At 34.0% G+C, this 24,208-nt stretch overlaps 3 protein-coding genes across 7 annotated transcripts; all 3 read left to right on the forward strand.

The window, feature by feature from the left end:
* The first annotated feature begins 378 nt into the window (after positions 1-378).
* On the forward strand, positions 379-8,840 carry Dpck (Dephospho-CoA kinase). 5 transcript variants are annotated; one of them, XM_080153330.1, is made up of 11 exons: positions 379-511; positions 988-1,115; positions 1,307-1,382; positions 4,858-4,926; positions 5,190-5,252; positions 5,414-5,540; positions 5,858-5,937; positions 6,354-6,467; positions 7,125-7,288; positions 7,336-8,207; positions 8,463-8,840. In XM_080153330.1, exons 1-9 carry the CDS (start codon positions 491-493, stop codon positions 7,176-7,178), a joined length of 732 nt encoding a protein of 243 aa, XP_080009456.1. In that variant the 5' UTR covers positions 379-490; the 3' UTR covers positions 7,179-7,288; positions 7,336-8,207; positions 8,463-8,840. The 5 variants fall into 5 exon arrangements, with proteins under 5 accessions (XP_080009456.1, XP_080009457.1, XP_080009455.1 ...); XM_080153331.1 differs by having other exon boundaries at positions 7,125-7,286; positions 7,512-8,207; XM_080153329.1 differs by having other exon boundaries at positions 7,125-8,207.
* LOC145313758 (2-oxoglutarate and iron-dependent oxygenase domain-containing protein 3-like) lies at positions 8,825-16,124 on the forward strand. Its single transcript, XM_080153328.1, has 12 exons — positions 8,825-8,926; positions 9,396-9,490; positions 9,942-10,000; positions 10,422-10,468; positions 10,682-10,763; positions 11,680-11,794; positions 11,907-12,013; positions 12,294-12,395; positions 12,653-12,796; positions 13,657-13,752; positions 14,392-14,475; positions 14,860-16,124. The coding sequence occupies exons 1-12, from the start codon at positions 8,856-8,858 to the stop codon at positions 14,935-14,937; spliced, it is 1,080 nt and encodes a 359-aa protein (XP_080009454.1). The 5' UTR covers positions 8,825-8,855; the 3' UTR covers positions 14,938-16,124.
* Positions 16,103-24,171, forward strand: PIG-S (phosphatidylinositol glycan anchor biosynthesis class S). Its single transcript, XM_080153324.1, has 15 exons — positions 16,103-16,197; positions 17,113-17,201; positions 17,482-17,626; positions 18,113-18,205; positions 19,145-19,266; positions 20,046-20,095; positions 20,399-20,516; positions 20,837-20,954; positions 21,375-21,444; positions 21,703-21,817; positions 22,106-22,260; positions 22,617-22,737; positions 22,882-22,980; positions 23,305-23,407; positions 23,666-24,171. Exons 1-15 carry the CDS (start codon positions 16,183-16,185, stop codon positions 23,828-23,830), a joined length of 1,578 nt encoding a protein of 525 aa, XP_080009450.1. The 5' UTR covers positions 16,103-16,182; the 3' UTR covers positions 23,831-24,171.
* The last annotated feature ends 37 nt before the right edge of the window (positions 24,172-24,208 follow it).

A 24,208-nucleotide genomic window follows, 5' to 3' on the forward strand; every position in this document is an offset into this window, starting at 1 on the left:
ATTTATATATACATACGTGACATTTCATTTTTATGGTAATTTAAATAAACTATATTTCAAATCATGCATTGTACTTTAAAATTTATCATAAATTAAATTTGTCGTAGTGAATAATAATATACTCTTTAATGAACTTTGTCCATATACGTACTTTTGTAAAGTTATGTGGGAAATTTTTTTTTCTCTGTTATAACCTCGAAGAAAAAAAGATCATTAATCTTACAACTTACTTATATTGCATGCTATAAAGGATATTTATACAATGATATGTAAATGTTTCGTATATTATCCTTTTTTTCCATACCTCTCCCTCTCTAGCTATTGTGGCTATTGAACATCTGCTTTGTAACTCTGCACTTTATACGGTTTTCTTTTAATCTAGGTATTTTTTTGGTGTTTCTACTTTTGTATTTCAGAAAAATGGAGTTTTAGATATAACTTTAGATTTTTTGTTTGTCAAGTACCTTCATTTAATAATTGGATATTAATCATGTATTTGGTCGGACTTACGGTAAGTGTGGAATCTTTTGTTTAGTAGCGAAGCTTCTATACAATTCTAAATGTTTTCAAGCGACTGAATTTTACAGATGATTCTGTAAACCTCTGACAATGGTCCTACCAGGACTCTACAGAGTACTACAACAATAAAACAACAAAGACTGCGTCTCTGTATATATCATCTATAGTATTTGATTTGTTATGGGGATGAGGGGGCAAAAATAAATCTGAAGCTTTAACTAACGGGTAATTTTGGCATTGCACTTACTAAATATGAACCAAGATGTTCTTAATTTACATACATTACTTATTTATTACAAGAATATTGTTGCTTCTGCATTAATGGATATTGTTTTAAACTTATTCAGAGTTTTACATTGCTATGTGGAGGGATCAATTATGATTGAAGCTATGCCTTACTAAATATGCAAGATTCATATTTTGTTTGTGAGTTAGCCTTTTGTGTTATAAACTTAAAAATATTGTCAGGGTGGAGTGGCGACGGGTAAGAGCACAGTCTCCAACATGTTCCGTGACCTGGGGGTTCCTGTCATAGATGCGGATGCTATGGCCCGCAGGATTGTTGAACCTGGCAGACGGGCTTGGAGGGCAATCAAGTAAGTTTAGAATTTTCTTCAAAAAGCAATATTGAGCACAACCCGACCCTGTATTTGAAACAAATTAAAAAGGGAAAGTGGTGAAGGTTCGTATTTAGGTATTCGTTTGTTTAGTTATTACTTTAGGTTAGTTTATATTGGTTGTTACTAATCTATGTGAATATTATTATGATAATTGTATAACATTCTAGGGAAGAATTTGGACAATGTGTATTCCACGAAAATGGGGAACTGAACAGAGCTGCGTTGAGAACTATCATTTTTGAGGTACTTGGCAGTTACTACTTTACCATTGTACGTAAGTTTGGGTACCAAGGACGTCCAAGCTGCTTTTCTTTGTAATAACAAGACACAATAAAAAAGTTGCACATACCACAAGAGTATTTAAAATTTTGAAGTCTTGATTTTATTAGATTTTTATGGTAGAAAAGTTTGATTTTATTGAATGGGTAAAGTGTATTCTATATAAAAGTGGCTCATTTTAGAAAAATATAAAGATAATTCATTCTAATACCAACTGCATTTTTAAAAATATTATTTTCAAAGTAATATTTAGGTAAATCGTTTGCCTTTTTCTGTTGCGCTCCCATTGGACATAATTGTCCTTTAATTTCTATACCTTACCTTTCTTTATTATAAACAAGGATGACAACATCCATAGACAGTAAAGCAACAAAAGAAATCGTGCATTGACAAACAGACAATGAGTTATCATGCAAATATTCTGTTACCATAAAAAAAGACAGGAAGACAACGAAAGAAAAAGCTGACATATAAATAGAAGATGTTAAGGTTGATAAAAATCACGAAACTTCAGCGTTACGGACGGACGGACTGGCGGACAAAGTGAATTATAGAGTAGATTCGCTACTAAAAAAGAAAGCTAAAATAAAATAAAACACCTAAAGTTGCTATTATATTAAAATAAATGTGTACTTTTTTGTCAGTTAACTTTAATTGATAATACACACCCCTCCTTTACCTAACTTTAGATTAAAAAAATTTCCCAAACATTTGGACAATTGGGCGTTCAAATACGACCTAGTGGTAGTTAGAATCAGTTGAGAACGAAATCCTAGCCGTTCCTTCTTGCCGGATATGGCCATTTTAAGATTTCAAGTCAAATTACACTAAATAACCAGATACAAACTTCACTCTTCTTTCTAAATTTTAGTGTAATTGTAGTGGGACAGCCCCAAAACAGAGTAGCTTTGCTCCTCTTGCCAAACATACTGCCTGGAGTTCCTAACAGGAAGTGCCTTATAATGTTAACACAAGTGGGGATTCGAACCCATTCCCAAAACTATCTAATGTGTGGAATAGCTGTATATTACAGCTAGATGACAGTAATTTGTATATTGGGCTCAGGAACGGTTCCCATAGTTTAGTGGTTAGCACACTACGCTGTGATTGGGAGAAACCATCTTCAAGTCCCAACATAGACTTTGCATATGGTTGACAAATGTTGTTTCAATTTGTCAGATTATAACAATGCAATCTTCCCTGAGATGCCCTAGGGTTGTAAGGCGGGATATTTGTAGGAAGTTAGGATTCTACCAATTAAGCAGCTTTAACCATGCTTTCCCTTACCCCTGCTCCTTGTATGAGAGTGCCATTAATTAGGATGGCTTACCATGGAACCTGGAACCTGCCAAAACTTTAGGCCAGGATGATGCAATAATGAAGTAGCTTCCATGAGAATCGTTGGTCAGCTTGTAATGTAACACAGATTACAATTAGTTGTGCGCAAGGCTTACCAATCTAAGATTGGTCAAAGGATTCTTACATCCAATCTCTGTGTGCATCTGAATCTTAACTTCAGGGAATCAGGGCTACAACAACAACATATTGGGCTCAGGCAATGCATGCCTCTCTGGATACACTGGGTATTGTTGTGATCAGTCTGGTCAGCTCTGTGTTGGACTTGTACCTGGGGTTCCCCACATTCAGGCCCATTGGCTGGTAGTTTAGCCTGGTCTTGACCACCATCTCTGTTCTGAGGGGCAGTTTGATGTGAAACCCCACCCCTAACCAGTTTGTGCCTCCTGCAGGCACCTTGAACACCATGGGGGTGTACAATTTAGAATACCCAGTTTCTTCTTCTGGGGGGCCTTGGCCCCTACCCTGATGAGAATGGCCAGCAACTACAAGCTACCCATATCCTGGTCATCGGACAGCTCTGAACAGGTGCTCTTTGACCACAGAAATTTAATGGGGGCAAGAGCTGTTGCCCCATGAGAGCTGCCTTGGCCAGACAGTTGATTGTACGGCTAAATTGCTTCAGTCGCTGGTGGTGGGAGGTGCCCTAGGCTTTCCCCAGGCTTGGCTGTAATGGGAGTGAGGGCGAACTATGGCTACTCTCTCAACTGATCCATACTATCAGCTCAGGTCCGTCAAACAGTAACTGTGTCCCCAACTCCCTCAGAAAGAACCCTCCCAGGTTCAGAGCAAGGGTTAAAGTGCACTCAACTATGATCTCCTGCAGGGTCAAGATCAGGGTAGGGCTAACTTGCATCTTGAGTGAAGATATACGGATTACCACCTGAAGCTCTCCTTCCATAGCAGCAGTGCTGATCTGGTATTGGCAGGGGAGCATCTCATTGCCCAGGGCACGGACCAGGGTGTGTTTTCCAAAGTCCACCATGGCATCTACTTCTATGTGTTGCCATTCATGGTTGGGCAGCCACACCCACAAGTAGCAGGGTTACTGGGAGTCTGAGGGCACCATTGGGTCTTGGCCTGCCCAATCCTTGGGTGTGGGTGAACAACACCCAAGAAACACACCTCCAAGGTGCTCCACTTAGACCTGGGGATGAATGGTCAGGTTTCTGGATAGAACAGGCATTGCCTTGGCTGGCCATCTATCAATCAGTGATGAAAATACTGACCTCATGCTGTAATATACAGCTATTCCACACTTTGGATAGTTTTGGGAATGGGTTCGAATCCCTACATGTGTTAACACATTAAGGCACTCCCTGTCAGGAACTCCAGGCACTCATTTTGGCCAGAGGAGCAAATCTACTCTGTTTTGGGTCTGTACCACTACAACTACACTAAAATTTAGAAAGAAGAGTGAAGTTTGTATCAGGTTATTTAGTGTAAATTGACTTGAAATCTTAAAATGGCCATATCCGGCAAGAAGGAACGGCTAGGATTTCGTTCTCAACTGATTCTAACTACCACTAGGTCGTATTTGAACGCCCAATTGTCCAAATGTTTGGGAAATTTTTTTAATCTAAAGTTCGGTTAAGGAGGGGTGTGAATAGTGAAACTTTCGGCCTCTGCAATGTAAACAAAGATTTCTTAGAATTGGAAACTTATTAACTTACTTTAGTGTAATCAATTTATTTAAAAAAATAACAGTGTAACATTTTTAAATTTTTGGTTTTGAAATTTATTGTTTTCCCTCCTACACACATTATTTTTCATTATGACTTAACTTTTATTTTTTTAAAGATTTAGACTTGAATACTTAAAGACATGTTTTTGTTTTAACCTTTTGACATATGGTTCTAGGATTCTATATACTAAAATAAAAAGAAATATGACATTTTACCGTATACAAATTGATGTCAATAACATTACTAAATCATCAGGTTTGGATTAAACATAGGTATAGACTTCCTGTTGTTTTTTATAGAAAGGCGTGATTAAATGCTCCGAATTTTCACAGGTATCATCAAGCTATGTTTGAAATGGATTGACGATTCTAACATGCATAAACTAACGATAAATTAAGGACGAAGATCAAAGACAGAAACTGAACAAAATCACACATCCAGAAATCTACAAAGAGATGATTTGGGAGGTAAATGTTTTGTAACCACGTTCTTCAATTCGTTGGCCTTGAAACCTTGAGTACTTTTATTCAAAATAGATTGATTGCTACAAAACTTGTTACATCCAAAATTTTCAACCAAAATAACAATCTTGATAAGAGGTAATTTGGTTTATCATCATTGGGACTTTCATAAATTTTAAATAAATTACCTTATCCCTCAAAAATTTTGGAACTTTGTTATTGTATAAAACAGTTTACTAATATTTGAGAATTATATATTTTTATTTCAGGCAATAAAATGTGCCGCACAGGGACATCAGTTTATTTTAATGGACTTACCACTTCTCTTTGAGGTAATACTTTTATTTAAAAATCGAAGCTTTTCTAAATACAGGGCTTGTTTAACGGATAGCTAGAATATATATTCATTATTTTTACTCCAGACTGTTAAGTTTCCCTTTTATGGATGTTGTCGTCATTGTTTAAAAAAATATAATTTCAAGTTTTTGTTTAGGCTGGTGTGATGGTACCCTACATGCACAAGATCATAGTTGTCACCTGTGAGGAAGATCTCCAGCTGCAGCGACTCATGGAGCAGCGACATCTGTCAGAGAGAGAGTCCAAACTTATGATTGGCGCTCAGGAAATTTGCTGAGATATTTTCACAAGACAGTTTGGTACATCCTACAAGAGTGACAAACAATCTTTATCCTAATAGAATTAATTATGGCAGGGAAAGTTTATTAGCTACAGATCTAATCCAAGGGATGTAGGTAATATTTCATCGCGCGTAAATTATGCTGGTACCCCTGGTTTTAAAACGCAATCTCTAATTGTTTGGCTTAAAATCTTTGTGTACTACTATTAAATCATGTTTTTAGCCAACGAATGATAAACCTAATAGTTCTATTAGACCATATTGTATCATTATGAAAAATATTTAAGTAATTGTTGGTATAGATGCCAATGGACCAGAAGGCTGTACGAGCAGACTTTGTTATTGAGAACAGTGGCTCTATTGAAGATACAAAACATCAGGTACAAGATGAGAATAACAACTTTCATAAGTAGGGAAACTCACATATAAAATATAAAAACTAGAATACAGCCAATCGAATGTGTGAAAGTGTGAGCATAAAAGATGGACATAATGAGTTGTATAGTAGATGCTGCTCAGTGGTTATGTGAAACTTTACACAACTTTTAGCAGCCTGTCTTTGATAACAGCTGAGATAATCACACATTTTCTTCCAAATATGTCGACCCTGCACTTTCAGCTTGTGTTTTTTAAAAAAGTTATATACCTTCTCTGGATATGTTGGAGAAGCTTCATTATAAAGGAAAAACATATTGGTTCAGCGGATAGCTATCCCCTTTGCTACACACACACACACAGATAGACATCCTGATATTTTTGTATAAAGATTAATAGACCTTGCTTGCCGTATACCTAGGTGATGCGAATCAACAGAAAGCTGAGCAGCTCCTATTTCCACTGGAAGATCAGATTGATGGTCGGTTTTGTGGTCGGGGGCTTGCTGGGCATTTGCAAAATGCTAAGTCGCAAGGTATGATTCCATAATTAAAAGCGAAGCTTTTCTACATTTAGGGCACGTCCGTCTGTCCGTCCGTAAACGAAAGCACTTATCGTTATTAAGGCATGTTATAATTTTCCCATCTATCTTAAATTTGGCATGATGAATATGATTCCTGTTAAAGTTAGGTATGATACCGAAAGCGTAGCAACTTTACAATCAATACCATAATCAATACAAGTTCGTGTGTCCATTTTGAAACTTTTTTAGTATCTATTTTGGAATCAGTTTTTACGTGATTGTTTACATGTTGAATCCTCAAACAATACGGCTTCAATTGAAAAAAATCTGTTTTAAGTCTAAAAATGTCAGAATGTCGATATCCACTTATCATGTAGGAATTTAATGTAAGGTACTTTCAACATATTTGCTTCAAGTTTTTGTTTAGTTCTTGAAATTCTGTTTTTTTAATATTTAAATTTTGCAACAGATTTTCATGTTCTCTGATAAAGTAATATGAGCAGCTGGCTAAAATAACGATACTTCAATCCACCCCTTTTATCCCATTACTTTCCCTCCAAATGGATGGACGAACCGACTAATAAATGAGGTCCATTTCAGCAGACTAAATTGACTGTCAATTTTCCCCTATCAATATATCCACGTCGTACATCCTATATCCATTTTCAGAGCACAACATGGACTGATACCAAGGAGCGATGGTTCCAACTCTCCCTTAAATGATCTGAATAATACTGCCTCTGAATCCAGGGTTATATGTGTATATCTATATCCCTGTCATCCCTGATATTCTAATAATATTCTCCATGAATCCTTGCAAAATTGTCAATGGTAAATATTTTATCAGTATAGCTTCGCGAAGCCGATTTATATCCGCTGGATTAGAACCGGTTTTCAGTTATACTGAAAAATCATCTATAGCATCGTATTACAAACAATGTTCCACGAATATTATAATAAAAACAATACGAACTAATACTTCTTAGCCAAGGCCTTAGGCCCATTGGGTCTAACAAAACTGGTTTTAATCTTATGATTTTTCATATCCGCGGAAAGCTGTCTATAATACCATGCGATTTATTACTATTTAATTTCTACAATAATAGAAGATGTAATTCGTTATTTTAACCAGGGAGGGTTGGGACATTGGACTATAAAGTACACTGATACCCAAAGTGTTTTAATCACGTTGTCTTTTTCTTTGGCCTATAAATTTGGATACTTTTATCGTATCTTAATTGGTTGGTTTCCTAACTTTTGAACCAATAATTTCAATCTAGAGAAGTGGTAAATTTGGTTATCATCATTGGTAGGGTTGGGTCGGAATTTTTTTGGCCGGATATTCGGTATCCCGATAGTTTCAATACCCGGTATCCGGCCGGATATTGAAAATAACCGGATATCCGGCCCAACCCTAATCATTGGGTACGTACATCAATTGATGTCTAAAGTCTTATCCCTTAAGCTCCCTGATTTAAACTCAAAATATAAAAATGTCAAATTTTGTGGAGAAGAATTTTAATGTAGTAAATGATAGATTTTATTTGTATTTGGATTAATAAGTTATTTATAAAACTATGGCTGTACCCTATCCGCGTGTATTTTCTAATATAAATCAGGTTCTATAAAAGCTCTAAAATGCCCAAACTTGCGCAAATTTTCACTTTGATATATTTTGCTAAGTGTATTTGTGATTAGAATAAGCTGTATTTACATCTAAGAGTTATTATAATTTTAAAAATCTTTGTACCGGTAGATTTACTTTGCATTTGAACATCGCAACAAAAGTTAATTTTATTTATCCCTATTTAAAAGTAACAGGATGTTTGTGTATAGAGAACAACATATGAATCTTCTTATAGGTCCAGGGAAGGTTTAAACTTTATTTTCCTTATTTAAATACCCCCCTTGAAAAAGTACATACCCCCGCAACCCATTTTAAACTTAAGTTGAAAATACTGGACGCTAGACTTATCCCTTTTCCGAAGATGCCCCTGGAGGGCCGAGGCTATTAGGGGCGTGACCGTTAGTTACTTAATAAAGAAAACTTATAAATAAAACAGAGATATATTTTTATGCATTAGTATTACTGTTGTTTTAGTCGGCTTTTAGCAAATAAGATATTTTTATGTATATTAATATTTTTTCAAAAATTACCAATGTTAAAAGATGCTCCTTATTTTAAAACAATCAGTGCTAATAAAAAATCTTATAAAATACACAATTAATTGTAAAACAATATAAATTATAAAATTTTTATTATTGTTATTTTCCTTTTGCACTTTTGGCTCATTGTCCGTTTTAAATTGATATTCCTTTCTTTTATTATAAATTGGTATGTGTAGTGGATACTTATTTAATGATTATATATTTATTTCATAATAGCTGTAAAATATAAAAATGGTTGAGGCTACAGATTTAAAGAAAAGAAAGAAGGGAAATGATTCCCTTAACAAGAAATTAGACTCTAGGCAAGTGATTCATTGATTGCTAAAATAAATAATTAAAAATTTTAAACTAAATATTTTAATCTTAAACCAAACTTAATCATAAAAGAAATTCTTTAAATAATTTTGTAGAATTGATATAAAAAATATGTTAGCTTTAAAAATATCATAATATAAATGAAGAATTTTATTTCCATGTGTTTTATTGATCATTTCAGAAATGGCTTAATTTTTATCATATACCTAAAAAATAAAAAATTAGTTTTTTTTTTAAATATTGTCTGCTTAAGTTACAAGAATACTAGGTATGTAACCTAAGTATTTCAATATAGCTATAAATAAATAATACAAAGTTTTAGAAAAAGTATGTAGATGGCAAAAATTTAAACTCAGTATGTGGAATTAAGCCGTTAAAGTTTTGATTAAAACTGAGCTAAACTGTCTTCAACTGTTTTTGAAAATCTGTAAAATCAATCAATCATTAACACTTTAGTATTGGTGACAAGCAAAGAAACAAGATTTTATTGAAGGGAAGATTTAATCCCAAGCTATCAGATAAACATGCTAATGTATCTCACAAATTCCTAGGTATATTTTTTTCAAAGCGAAGCTTTTTTATAATCATGGTCCATTCGTAATGAATAGCGCATAACGTCAATTTAGGATTGTAAGAAGAATTGTCCTTAGATTTCAAATTTTGCATGAAGATTCCTGTAGCAGTTAGTCAAGATTTATATAGCGTTACAACTTTATAATCATTAAGAAAGTCCGTACGTCCATTTAAAACATTTTTGACAATCTTCTTTGTATGATCTAATTACTTATCCATCTGATTTTTGGAATAGTGATCCCTAGGACAACAAGGTACAGTATATAAGCAAAGTATCTCTACAATCAAGTCCTAAAAATTTAAATATGTCCTTAAGCAGTTTCCAATATTTAAGCAATTTTGAAACAAATTCTTATACAATTTTGTTAAAATATATAAATTAAGATTATAATAGATATTTTAAAAGAATTCTAATTGATTTAATTTTAGCGAAGATGGTGATTGGAGCAGGAGCAGTATTCTTTATAATTTGGAGGAAAATGTATGCGGTAAGATATAAAAATCTTACATTATGTTCTAATCTAGTAGCTATGCCCCTAGAGACCTCCAGGAGCACATCAGTGAAGAGGAGAGGGGCTCCACTTTTGTTGGGAGTAATTTTTTAGGGGTGATTTCTCTTGAGAGGGTGCAGGTACCCTCCCCCAAAATAGTTATAAATCTTCCTAGAACCTATGAAAAGCTTCATTATAAAGGAGAACCATATCGATCCAGCGATTAGAAGATCCTTTAGTACAAACACACTTACAAACATCCTGTTACTTTATATAAATATTATAAGGTTCTTTTGTTTACATAGGTTACAGTGAAATGTAATTGAGTTTATATTGGAAATTGCTTAATAGATTTTATTATTGAAGTAATACTATAAATATTTTCATATAAGTACCTATGTAAATTTCGTATTTCTAGGGTGAAAATATTGTGCCTCTAGCAAAAGTTGAAGAACATGTTGACGAGTAAGTAAACAATTTTTTTAACATTTCTTCATTTCAACTAATCAATGTTTATTGTTTATTGATGACCTTAGTTTATACAAATCAAGACAACTCTAGACTTGATTTTACAGTAAAAAAAGTAAACTTTTGGCGGTCTTCTGAATTGTTGAGAGTTTTTTAAATGGATGTTTGTATCCTGTTTGTTTTTTGTCATGTAACTGTTGACATTTCTAGGAAAAGATACCAGCAGTTTCTGTGTGCACCGTCTTACAAGAAAGAAATTACAGACCTGGAACCAGGATGTCTACCAACACAGGTACACCATTATTATAATTACAGATTTGGAACCAGGATGTCTACCAACACAGGTACACCATTATTATAATTACAGATTTGGAACCAGGATGTCTACCAACACAGGTACACCATTATTATAATTACAGATTTGGAACCAGGATGTCTACCAACACAGGTACACCATTATTATAATTACAGATTTGGAACCAGGATGTCTACCAACACAGGTACACCATTATTATAATTACAGATTTGGAACCAGGATGTCTACACCAACACAGGTACACCATTATTATAATTACAGATTTGGAACCAGGATGTCTACCAACACAGGTACACCATTATTATAATTACAGATTTGGAACCAGGATGTCTACCAACACAGGTACACCATTATTATAATTACAGATTTGGAACCAGGATGTCTACCAACACAGGTACACCATTATTATAATTACAGATTTGGAACCAGGATGTCTACCAACACAGGTACACCATTATTATAATTACAGATTTGGAACCAGGATGTCTACCAACACAGGTACACCATTATTATAATTACAGATTTGGAACCAGGATGTCTTCCAACACAGGTACACCATTATTATAATTACAGATTTGGAACCAGGATGTCTACTAACACAGGTACTTAATTGCAGTGCCTTGTACCCATTATTCATATTTTATTATTCCATTGTTGAGTTCGCAATTTCCCTCATTCTTTCAGTAGTGACAAACGTAGGTGTTGACACTTAACCTAACCTAACCTTATTTAAAACCATCTTATAGGTTTTTAAATGCCTAACCCCAGCGGGTGGCTTATTTGTATATTTATATCTTAACTTGATATTTTAGACACTTTTGCGTTTGTCCACTCCGACGTTTGTCACTCCTGCGTTTGTCCTAAAACCCAATTTAACTTTATTCCTATTTAGTGTGGTAGATTCACGCTTGATGGTCTTGTGAGTGAGTCTGAAGTGCACAAGTTGCTGGATGTTGCCAAGAAGGGGTTGGCCAAAGGGGGCGGGAGCGGCGGGGCCTCAATTTTAGGTAAACTAGTTTAGTTAAAAAATTTGAAACAAGACATGGGGGGGGGGGTGTTATTCTATTAGGATCAATTTCTCAATCAAGCATATTGCAAGTTATATGTATTATATTTTAGATTTACACACTGGAGCTTTATCTTATGGAGAGAAATTCATCAACCTTTACAAGACAAATCCTGACCTATTCACAACCGAAGATTTTAAACTCTACAATGAAATAAAGGTATTCAGATTGATGCCGAGATCTTAAGGGATCTTATTTTGATAAATAATGATAAACAAAATGAACCCTTGTGTAGATTAAATTATTGGTTAAAACTTTGACTGCTAGTTTTAACCAACCAATCAATAGTTGATAAAAGAATCCAAAGTTTTTAAGCCAAAGAATGAGAGAAAATGTTTATGAAACCTTAGATACCAGTACAATACACAGACAAATGTACCCTCCATCCTTTTTTAAAATTCTGATTGTAATATATAATACCTACCTAACCTATTTACAGGATCGAGTAAAAGATGCAGTGGCAACCCATTTCAATATTGATGTGACTAAACTGTACCTGTCCTATCCTACCTTCTTCTCAGAGTTGACTGCTGTTCCTCCACAGGAATTTAAACTTTTTCATTCTTGGGGGCTCTGTATTTGAAGGGTATGGGAGAGCAGGAAAATAGCCTAAAACTATCTGAAAACTTGAATTTATATAAAAGAAAGCCTAAAACTACAACTGGACATATTTAAAGCCGCTTCTAAAATGGAGAACTAAGTCGGGTCACTTCTCCACAGTTTTAGGGCCCCTTGTAGGTGCTAAAAAATAATGTGATAAAGAAATATTTTTTTAATGAAAGTTTGAATGTACTGTCTCAGACTGTGCATGATGAATACTGGCACGCCCATGTTGACAAGGAGACCTACCCAGCCTTCCACTTCACCAGTCTTCTGTACCTGGTCAATTACAAGAGAGATTTCACTGGGGGCAGATTTGTTTTTATTGATAACCATCAGAAGGTCAGTAGTATTGTGCATTAAATATCCTTATACAAAACTGTATGTCCTGGAAAAGGTTTTGACTATTTTGGGGGAGGGTGATGATGGTAATCGTCCCCAGGAAAGAAATACAAAAGATAAATTGGTAAAAGGCGGCGCCACAGTATCAAGTCTTATTGGACTTCCCTTTGAAAAGGAGTGCTGAAACTTTTTCTTTTTAAAAAATCCATTTAAAGTGGGAACCCCTCCCCTCTCCTCGAGGGCCCCTTTGATGCCTCTAGAGAAGTAGCCGTTAGATTATAATATAGATTATGGGGGATAAGTCAAAGCCCTTCACTTTCCATTTTAGTTTTTTAAAGAATTAAAATTGATAGGGTGGGGGGTGGGGGGAGCATTTTTTTCTAGGTTTGATTTCTTTTGAGAGGGTGGTGGTACCTTTCTCCTAAAAAGCTAAAAACCTTTCCTGGACCTATAAGAAGCTACAATGTAAAGAAGAACAATATCGGTTCAGTGCTTAACAAGATCCTTTGATACACACACAGCAGACAGCCATCCTATTATTTTTACTTATCTAAAGATTAAATTTATTTTTAAAAAATTTAATAAAGTCAAAAACTAAGTTTCTATTTTAAGTATGGATTCGAAACTGATTTAATATCCACTGGATTAGAACCTGTTATCTCTACTGAAAAAAAACCCCCAAAAAAGCATTGTATAACAGACAATTTTACATGAATATTGAAATAAAAATTATATAATTAATACATTGGCCTCGAGGTTAACAAAACTGGTTTTAATTATACAATTTTTCATTATATTATCCGCGGAAAGCCGCCTATTATACGATGCGTTAGATAACTATTACCAAACTTTTTTTGTAGATGAATCGAACCATTGACCCGAAGGAGGGACGAGTGTCGGTGTTCACCTCCGGACCAGAGAATAAACATCGTGTAGAACCTGTTACTGGTGGCACTAGGAACTAATACTTAATTACATTTTTATTTATAAATTACCTGTAAGAATAACAAGGATGACTACATCCAAGGAAATTAACAAGGATTGATGAACGACAAAAAATAAATACAGAGCATGATATGTTCAGTGACTAAAAGAGAAAAAAGAAAGTGTAGAAAGAAAAAGAAGAAATCATGACTGACAGATAGACGTAACAAGTAAATTATATTTGCTGGATGCTGGAAGGAATCTTAAACAGAAGTTTCATCTTAAATAGCAGATGAAAAATTCAAGTTTTCCCTATTCCGTTACTTACAGATGGCTGAACTGACATTTTGAATTATAGAGTAGCTTCACTACAGAAAATTAGTTAATTAATGCCCTACACATTTATTATTTATATTTATTTACACTGGTACTCAAAGTTTTATAGCCCCTTTTTATTATTTGTTGGCTCAAAAACTTTCGAGTACTTTTATTGAATCGTATTTCGTTGGTTCAAAATTGTGTCCAAACATTTTTACCAACAATTGAACTGTAATTTAAAACAGGGAATGTATAAATAACTTTATAATCCATTGTCTTATCTCGTTATATCACTAAATTTAACCTAAATATCAACTTGCAAAAGAAAGAATTGAGTATCTAATTTGTACCCCAGATATGCACTGACAATGGGATTCACTTGTGATCCCTCCAAACGGATTGCTGATCCTGGATATGAGTTGGGTCTTTACGAGAAGGTATTAAGAGTTATATTATCTATCAGCTGTATGCCCCTTTAGGCCTCTAAAGGCATATGAGAGAAAGGATTGTCGACCCTCCTCTTAAATTTTTTAATATTATAATTAAGATTAGAGGGGGGGGGGAGTGTATTTTAAGGAAAAATCTCCCGAAGCAACCTTATATTCAAGACTTTTAAGAAAGTATTTATAAAAACTTGAATCTGTATTTTTAAACTGAAGTTATCTGTTAAAATCCTTGGAGGGGAAGGGAAGGAGGGTGGAGTATTATATATATATTCATCAAATGCATAATTTTACCTTTATTTTATGTAGATTTTATGATATATTTTCCACATATTCTTGCTTATCAGTAAATATTTTCTAATGACCATGATATTACAGGTGAGGGGGGAGCAGGCACATCCTGCAGAACAAACTACCACAACTTCAACTCACAAAGAAACTCATGATGAGCTATAAACAATTTATATTAACTAGACTTTTAAATATTATTACTAGAGAAAAAATAATATAATTAAAATCCGCGAAAAAGATTTTAAAATTTATTTAGACAATTTTTAATCCATAATTAGGCAGCTTTTCTATCTAAAAATTACTTTAAAAATGTATTTTTAAATTTCAACTCAGGAAAAATTATGACAATGGAATGAAAATTTATCATATCTAAAAATTATTAAATCGCCCAAAATGTAAAAAAAACCGCATAAAACAAATTGAATTATTGATTATTAGCATTTATTGTGATTTATTTGCATTTTATAGTTCTGTTTGGCTGTTTAGTTCAGTGGTTGTATTAGAATTTGTATATTGAATTCAAACCTTTCTTAAAGCACAAAAATATCCTTATATTAACGCTTAAAGAATTAGCAATATTTTGTTCTGAATTTTCTTATCTGTGATGTGTTGTTTTGTAATTTTGATGTTGCACTTTCCTTATTTATGTTTGTTAATAATTATTATGGTTTAAATATTTTGATCTTGTAAGAAATACAAACAAAATGGAGCGAGGGAAAATTGGGGTGTAAATTACACATGTACTCAACGTTTTACAATCACGTTATCTTATTTATTGGCTAAGATTTTTTTAGTACATAAATTTTAATTGGTTATTTCCAAATTAGCAATATCCAAACTTTTCAAGCATTAATTTCAATCTACACAAGAGTTAATTTTGTTTATCATCATTGGAGATGTAAATCAATTTCTCGCTAATTGTTTTATCCCTTGAGATCCCTGCAAACAGAATTCTCCAACAGTTTTATGTAAAGGGTACAAACCAAGGATCTAAAGAGATTAGACAACGTATTTAGTCTGAAGGTTTGTACTTACTAATCAAAATTTGATAAAAGTAACCAAAGTCGTTGATCCACAACAACGTGGTTTTAAACTTTGGGTACCATGCAATGTCCCATCCCTCCCCCCATCCCTGAAAATTTGTATTTCTTACTGTAACTTGATTTAAATATGCTTAATTTAATATACCTCGGCTTAGTATCATATTATGTTACCGTTTACGCATTTGCACCATATGTATGTGATAATTAATATTATTACTGTATTTTATTATATTGTTATGTTTCTTTGTTTGGAATTATTTATGTTTTTTATTAGTCATTGAATGTTGTAGACTGAGAATCTTTTCAGAATAATTAAAATGAAATAGAAATTTAACTTTTAGACAGAATTAGTAGAAAAATAGTTAAAATGTTTATTAATAAGGTACGATTTTTTGGTTATACCTTGATACAAAAAAGTAGCATTATGTGACGTGTGAATATCTATAATACTAAGTAGAACTATGTCTGTCCGTCCGTCCGTCTGTTTAAGCTTGATATCTCTGTAATCGCTGTCCGATTGGGCTCTACTCTTCAGGGATTATACTTTCTCGTTAAAACCAATATAGCGTGTGGAAGAACGCCCTAGTAATTTGGCAGTATTCCTAGTCGATAAAATAAATAAATTGAAAATACCTTTAAATGTTTGGATTCTTTTACTCGAGGTCTTTTCAGATTAGTTTATATTGGGTATAGAATAGCATCGTGTGGATAGGTCAATATAGATATAGGCCCCACAGGAGTAAGGTTTAGTGGGTTACTAGGTGGTGGTGGTTAGTTGTTCAACCATGACAAGCTAACTAATATTTTGGCGGCCAAACGGCTGAACGTCTATATTATTTTTGTACAAAATTTTAAACAATAATAAGAGGCCTACAATGATCTGGAATTCCCATTACTCAAAAGTGTACAGTTATCTCACAGCGCACATAAATGCGCGAAAAAGACCTAATTTATACATGTTTTCTTTAGATTATTTTAACTTGTGCAATGTGCATACATTAATGGATTTTGACTATTCCAGATTATCATGCCGCTTTATAACCATGTTTGGCCCTTAGCACCTTACAGATTTTTTAGACCATCGTTACCAGAGCTGGATCTTTTAATCATTTTAGTGGTGAGCCAGATCGGGGTGAGTCGAATTTCAGCCAATCACAGCGCGGCATTTCATAAAATACTGTGCTCTCATTGGTGGAAAGTTGGTTCACCCCGATCTGGCTCACCTCTAAAATGATTTAAAGATCCAGCTCAGGAACATTTTACCTTGAACGATATTTTGTAGGCATCCTACATTCAGGTAAAAGAAAGTGCCGGTTCCCTGTCTTATGTTGGAATACTCATGCTATTGGGGTTACCTCTATGGTGGCAAACTACAACTGTTTACAGGCATTATGTCACCAACATTGATATAGCACAATTAACGTCAAATTGATCTGAATCCCTAGTGATGCTAAACAAAATTATCCCTTCTGTAGATTAAAGTTTGGACACTATGATTTTTAAATCAACCATTCAAAAGTTAACATAAGTTCCTACTAAAAGTTTTCAGACACTATATAAATATAATATGGTTATAAAACCTTGAGTACCAGTGTCCAGTATAGTAATATTTTCAGCAAAATAACCCCAATGTTAAAACAATGTTGAACAAAAATATATATGTCAGAGCTGCACTACCCTATACTCAGATAACTGACCTATCCCTACTGTCATCAGTTCAACAGAAAGTTCATGTCCTCCTGGTCACTGATGATGCTATCAATACTCATAAGCTTGGACCACAACTCCAGTCTTTATTTATGAAATCTGAGGTAAAGTATGATAAGAATACATTTATATTATCGAAGCTGCTTCATAATTCAAAATGCCCATCCATAGAAACATGATTTTCTTGGCTCCTATGTCAGATATGCTGCTGAATTTTTGGTGAAGATTCTCTATTCCTATTAAAGTCATATTTACTTGTTTCGTTGGTCTGTCGGTCAAGCCTTCATGAAACTATCCCTATCAAGAGTCTGATTTAATTATCTTAGGAATCATCAAAGTTTCAAATGCTCTATCATGTCAGAGAGAGAGAGGAGACAATGGGCTGTTTATTACACTAGTCCCCACAGTTTTATTATAACGTTTTCTTATTCGTTGGCCTAAAAAACGTTGGGGACTTTAGTTAATTTTGAACCACTACTTTAATTTACAGATGGGGTAATTTTGTGTATCATCATTGGGGATGCACTGCACATTATTTATCGGTCATTGTCTTATTCCTTTAGATCCCTGCTATCATGTTCTCTTTTAAGGTGTATGACATAGAGCTTACAGTTAGAGAACTTAACCAAGAAGAAAGAGACACCATAAAGCAATCTGATAGTCTTGAGCATTTGGATGAAAAGGTTAATAAAAATATTTTTATCAATATTTAGTAGATGAGATTGTAGCATTTCTTACATGGCGTCATGCTAGGGACGGCATAAATGGTATCTACTGCTGCTAAGTCAGGCGCTAAACAAGCGTATCTTATTGTTATGTACATTAAAACTTCCAGATAAATGTCATTCGAACAAGAGTTTATTAACAGTAATTTTTTATTGATTTAGAAAATGACTTTAATGTCTGAGGTTTAAATAATTTAACGGATCATAATCATATAGTTGATTTAATTTAGTAGTGGTCTTGTCAGAGGTGTATATTCTGCATTATTAAATAAGGGGGGGGGGGGGGATAAAAAATATATGGTTGGGGGAAAAAATGTAAAAATTAAGAGAACTGAAAACATTTTTTCCCATTTTTCTCCCCTCCTTGGTGAAAAAACTAAAAGAATATATGAAAGGGAGGATAATATGAATAAATAAAGAGTTCTGAAAATATTTTTCCATTTTTCACCTTCCCTGCTGGAAAATAACTAGGAGGGGGGAAAAAAATGATTTGCAGCAGGGGAAAAAAATTAATCTTGAGCAGAATACAGGGGTGTATATTCTGCACAAGATTTATTTTTTTTTCCTGCTACAAAATTTTTTATTTTTTTCCCCCCTAGATTTTTCTTAAAAAGTAGGGGGGGAAATAGAAAAATATTTAAAGAACTCTAGATTTTATTTATTTTATCCCTCCTACCACACATTTTTTTAGTTTTTTTAACCAAGGAGGGGGGCGAAATGGAAAAAATGTTTTCAGTTTTCTTAATTTTTACATTTTTTTTCCCTCCAACCACTTTTTTTTTATTTCCCCCCCCCCCCCTGAGCCGGGGATCCCATGCAGAATATACACCCCTGGCAGAGTATACACCCCTGGTTCTTTTAGTTCATCAACTACAAACCAGATTTTATTGTGTTTAGATTGGTGCAGACTTGTCCCTGAAGAGGGATGGTTGGATTATACTGTTTGAAGTACCAGGATCCTTCCTGACCTCCATGGAGTCAGCTGTTGCTGGAAACTATAGGATTGTTTATTTTGAAAGGTATTTTATATACAGACTTCAGCTGCGCCCCTATAAGTGACAGGGTGACCCCCCCCCCTGCCCACTATTTTGTTCGTAAAAAAGATAGATATTCACCAGCCCACTAGCGTAAAATTGTGACAATAGCCGTTTACGAGCTCTTAGCGGATATACACTTTCATTTATTAATACTTTGGATCTACTGCAGTTCACGGTAAAATATTGCTGGTAACGAATATTGCTAAAAATTTATGAATTTTAAAGGCTGCTAGCTGCCAAACGGCTGAACGTACAGATAATGCCCGCACATAGTTTTAAGCGGCATAAAAAGGCCTACAAATAATCTGGAATAGCCATTAATCAATAATGCACAATTATCTTGCAGTGCAGAGAAATGCGCGAAAAAGACCTATTTTACGCGGTTTTTCTTCAGTGAAGCCTTCCCTGTGCATAATTGGATCTTGGCTATTCCAGATTATTTGTAGGCCTCCTTATGCCGCTTAAAATAGTGTGCGGGTATGATCTGTACGTTCAGCCGTTTGGCAGCTAGCAGCCTTTAAAATTCATAAATTTTTAGCAATATTCGTTACCAGCAATATTTTACCGTGAACTGCAGTAGATCCAATACTTTTAATGTATGAAATAGGATAAATGTTCTATTTGTGTTATTTTTATCATTTTTCTGACATCTTTCTATCTCTATCTTCGCTTTGATCAGTATATTTCCATCCATATTTTGTAAAATAATACCTATTTGTTATTTTTTGAAAAGATATGTTTCTAAAAGGATTTTTTTATAGGATTTGTAAAGCTGAGGATATAACTGCACTTGTTATGGATGTAATGTTAGGTATGCTCTGTTTATTTTTCAATTTATTTCGCTTATAGGTTGAAGTTTTGTTTATAACAAGGATATTTTTTACTGTGAACGGTGATGCCAGTACAGGCTATATTTTACATAACATTAAGACATTACTGTAATCTAATAATCTCTTTTAAGAGAGAGAGAGAGAGAAATAGTGAGAGTGAGAGAAAGAGCGGGAAAAGGACAGACTTGTCGGTCGAATGGAAACACTTACTCGCGGAGCTACTAAAATAATAGATGTGTTACAACTTTTGGTAATTTCAAAGATATGTATTGTGTTTTTCCTAGGAGAATATTTCCTACATAACGAGTGGAAAAACTCTGACAGTGTTGGTAGCCGAAGCTTACCAGATCCAGGTGACAGGCTGCAGGCTGGCAACCAGGCCAGCAAGAAAACTACGGGCAGGTACATACCTTATATTTTGTATATTTTAAATCAGGTAGTCAGTGGACTGGACATTGTGCTGTAAATTACAAGTTTTTTAACACATCCTTTTCGTTGCCTCATTATTTATAGTACTTTAATTGAATTTTAAAATGAAACCTTTTAACCAATAATTTTAATCTACACAACGATTAATTCAGTTCATCTTTATTGGGGATGTACATAAACTTTTATCCATTGTCTTATTGCTTTTTTTTCTTATATTAATGCATGCCTTTATGTTTAACTTATTATTAATGTATCTTCGCTGCTGATGGTTGTAATCATCCTTGTTTATCTAGACTTGACCTGCAACTGTCCTTGTTGGTCCCTGAACCAGATTTTGTGGTGGCCAACTGGCAAATTCAACAGGCAGTGGACAGGCATATCAAACCATTTCTTCAAAAGTTTCCTCTAGAGGTCAGTAGAAGTCAATATATTTTCTAATAAAATATGCCTAAAGTTTTTCTGTATACTAATTTACTTTTCTTATTCAATTTTATGTTAAAAAATATACCTATTGAATTTACAATTGTTTAAATTGGACCGATAAGATCACATAATAGGAACAATTCAACCATATTAATTGTTAGAACGAATTAACATTACGTGGGGACAGTTATTTTTTCCTTTCATTCATAATCCACTTATAATAAGTCAGCTAATATGATAAAAATAGTTGAATTTCTTAGGATATAGCAAGCTTTCGTCGCTCGTATTATTGAAATTAATCATATGTGACTAAAATATACAAAATATTCGTCTACTAAGAATTATTTTTTAAACTGGACGGATTATTGTGTCTGGCAGCCTATCTAGGGTAATAAATCTTTTTTTTAGGTTTCTATTAACAGCCAGGTTCTATACCTGGCAGAACTAAGTCTCAAGAGAAATATTAACAACGGAATGAGTAAGTTTGTTTTTATATTGGCAGATTTTGTTATGTAAATATTACAATTTACTTATTCTTTGCTTCAAATATTTTGGATACTCTTATTGAACTTAGATTGGTTAGCTACAAACTATAGAGAAGTGACAAATCTTTTCAACTAAAATTGTTATCTAAAGAAGTGGTAATTTTGTTAATTTCATCAGGGATGTATGTATAATGTATATCAATAAAATTAAATTTTGAATATTAAACTGAAAGTTAACTGATATGTTTCAGATGTAACAGGAGAGCAGATTGGTTTAGCTTTGAATCATGTTGAGAGCTTACTAAACAGTCAGAGTAGTGTAAATCCTGCACTAAATCTTATAATTTTTATTCCTAAAGTTGAACAGTAAGTATATTTTTAATTATGAATAAAGTTAGTGGCGTAGCCGATAGTAATATAGTCCTTTCTAAAAGTAACAAGATGTCTTTCTGTCTAGACCTTGATCTTACTAAGTGCTGAACTGATATGGTTCTTCTTTACAGTATAAATTTTCTGATAGGTTCAGGAATGTTCATAACCATTTTGGAGGAACGTACCTCTTTCTCCTAAGAAAACTCCCTAGATTAACTATCCTCCCATCCCCCCCAAAAAACTAAAATCAAAAGTGAAGTTTGAAACATGACTGGTTTTTAGATCGCCTTTGAGAGTGGAAAACTGTCCGAGTGGATCTTTTGTTGTGCCCAGATGGGGCGGGGTCATTGTCTACAACTATTTTGAAATGGACAGTCCGGATTTTGTTGGATTCAAGTTCCCCACCAAGTTAGATCTAGACATGGAGAAAATTTCAGGTAATTTACCCTCTATTTTCGACATCAAATGATGAAAATCAAACTTTCTATGTTTAATTTGTGTATGGCTTTCTACAAGGACGTCCGAGCTTATTATATTTTGGAGGGTGGTAAAAATCTTAATGGGATAGGGGGGGAGGGGGAATAGCGGAAATTACCCTCTTCTTATGTTAAAACTTATAACTTAAGGCGAAATTTTTTCTCTCTCCAATTTTTTTTGCATATTGCATTCTTTTAATTATGATTATTTATCTAGAAATGTGGCTAGGACAACTAAGATCCTTGCTAGGAATTCAAAAAGTGGATTACAGAAGAGCTATAATCCTGAACTTTTAACTTATAATCTATCTATCTAGGTATCTGGCTAGGGCAACTAAGAACCTTGCTAGGAGTTCCAGAAGTGGATCACAGAAGAGCTATACCCCTGAACTCTGACGGAGTCAGAACTTGGGAAATTGATTACCAACAAAGATATAGGTAAACTATTTAGATCAAGATTTAATAAAGATACTCAGTTTTAAGCCAAAAAATGTTAATAAAACGTTGGGTACCTGTTTTATTTACAGTCGCAATTTCCCCTCCCTCAATGTGAAACTTTCATTTTAATATTTCTTAATTTAGGTCTCAAGATAATCTCCTGGAAACACGAAGCACACTCCAATCTCTGTCAGGATTACTTGGACAGATTTCTAACATTGTTATCACTGAACAAATTGCGAGGTAATATATTTTTAATTAACTTTCCGGTATTAGTCTACCTTGTAGGAAAATATTGTAATCGTAGGTTGAAAATCACATTAAAGATTAATGAATTGCTGTATCATTATGTAAGGGGTAGTATTCGAATGTTAATGTTAAAAGCGCAACTACATTATCGACAGGCTGACGAAATAAGTAAATTATTGGTACATTGAATGCTTTTCAATATAGGCAAAAATTCACATAAATTTCCATCGTTCTATCTTTAATATCAGCTGAGAAAATCACGTTTTCCCCTAAATGTAACTTGAAATGTGACTAAAAATTAACTATGTGTTGTTTCAGGCATGTTGAAACAGCTTTAGAGGCGATGGACAATTCCATCAAAGAACTCGGAGCTGGAAACCTGGTCCAGGGTCATGTGGCCAGCCAACAAGCTATCCAACAGGTATAAACCTATTCTACATTTTTGCGTTTGTTAGGTTATATTGGATATTGAGTAGCTTGCAGGATTAGGGTACCATAGGCAAAGGCCCTACTACATGGTAAGGACCCCCCCCCCCCTCATAGAGATTAGACATAGGAAAAAACTATACCCATTATTTTCAATTTATTACAAAAATAACGGTAGAGGCTGTTAATCTCTGCTCAATATTTTCATAGTCGTTTATTCAAAATTCTTCAGTTTGAGAATATTAATGTTTAGGCTGAGGCAGCTTTCTTTGATCCCTCCCTGTTGGCCCTGCTCTACTTCCCCGACGACCAGAAGTATGCCATCTATGTTCCATACTTCGTTCCTGTTGGTCTACCCATCCTCCTATCCATCAAGTCTATGCTCAAACTGTTCAAGTCCAGAGAAAAGGTGGATTAGATTTTCACAGAACTTAGAATATTTTCAGGGAGGGGTAAGGAACATTGGTCTGTAAATTATACTGTCCCCAAAAAATCTACATATGGGCTGTTAATCTAATGTTCATTTTCCTATCCCTGGAGATCCCTGAATTAAAAAATGTTTGAGGGCATTTACTTAGATTGTGTTTTTTTTTGTGGGAAGGGGAGGGGGGTATTTAATTTTGTTCTAATTTAATTAAATGTTTTTATTATTCAAGTATTGTGATATTTTTCTTAGCTTTTTATACTATTGACAAATTAAAATTCATTCAGTAAGAAATCAACTTTTTAAAATAATTGCACTTTATTGTCTATTTCAGATTTAAAATGGGTTGAATTAAAATGTATTAATGTAATT

Source organism: Acartia tonsa, chromosome 3 (genome assembly GCF_053477335.1).
Source record: "Acartia tonsa isolate MP-2025a chromosome 3, ASM5347733v1, whole genome shotgun sequence".
In the NCBI taxonomy this organism is placed as follows: Eukaryota; Metazoa; Arthropoda; class Copepoda; order Calanoida; family Acartiidae; genus Acartia; species Acartia tonsa.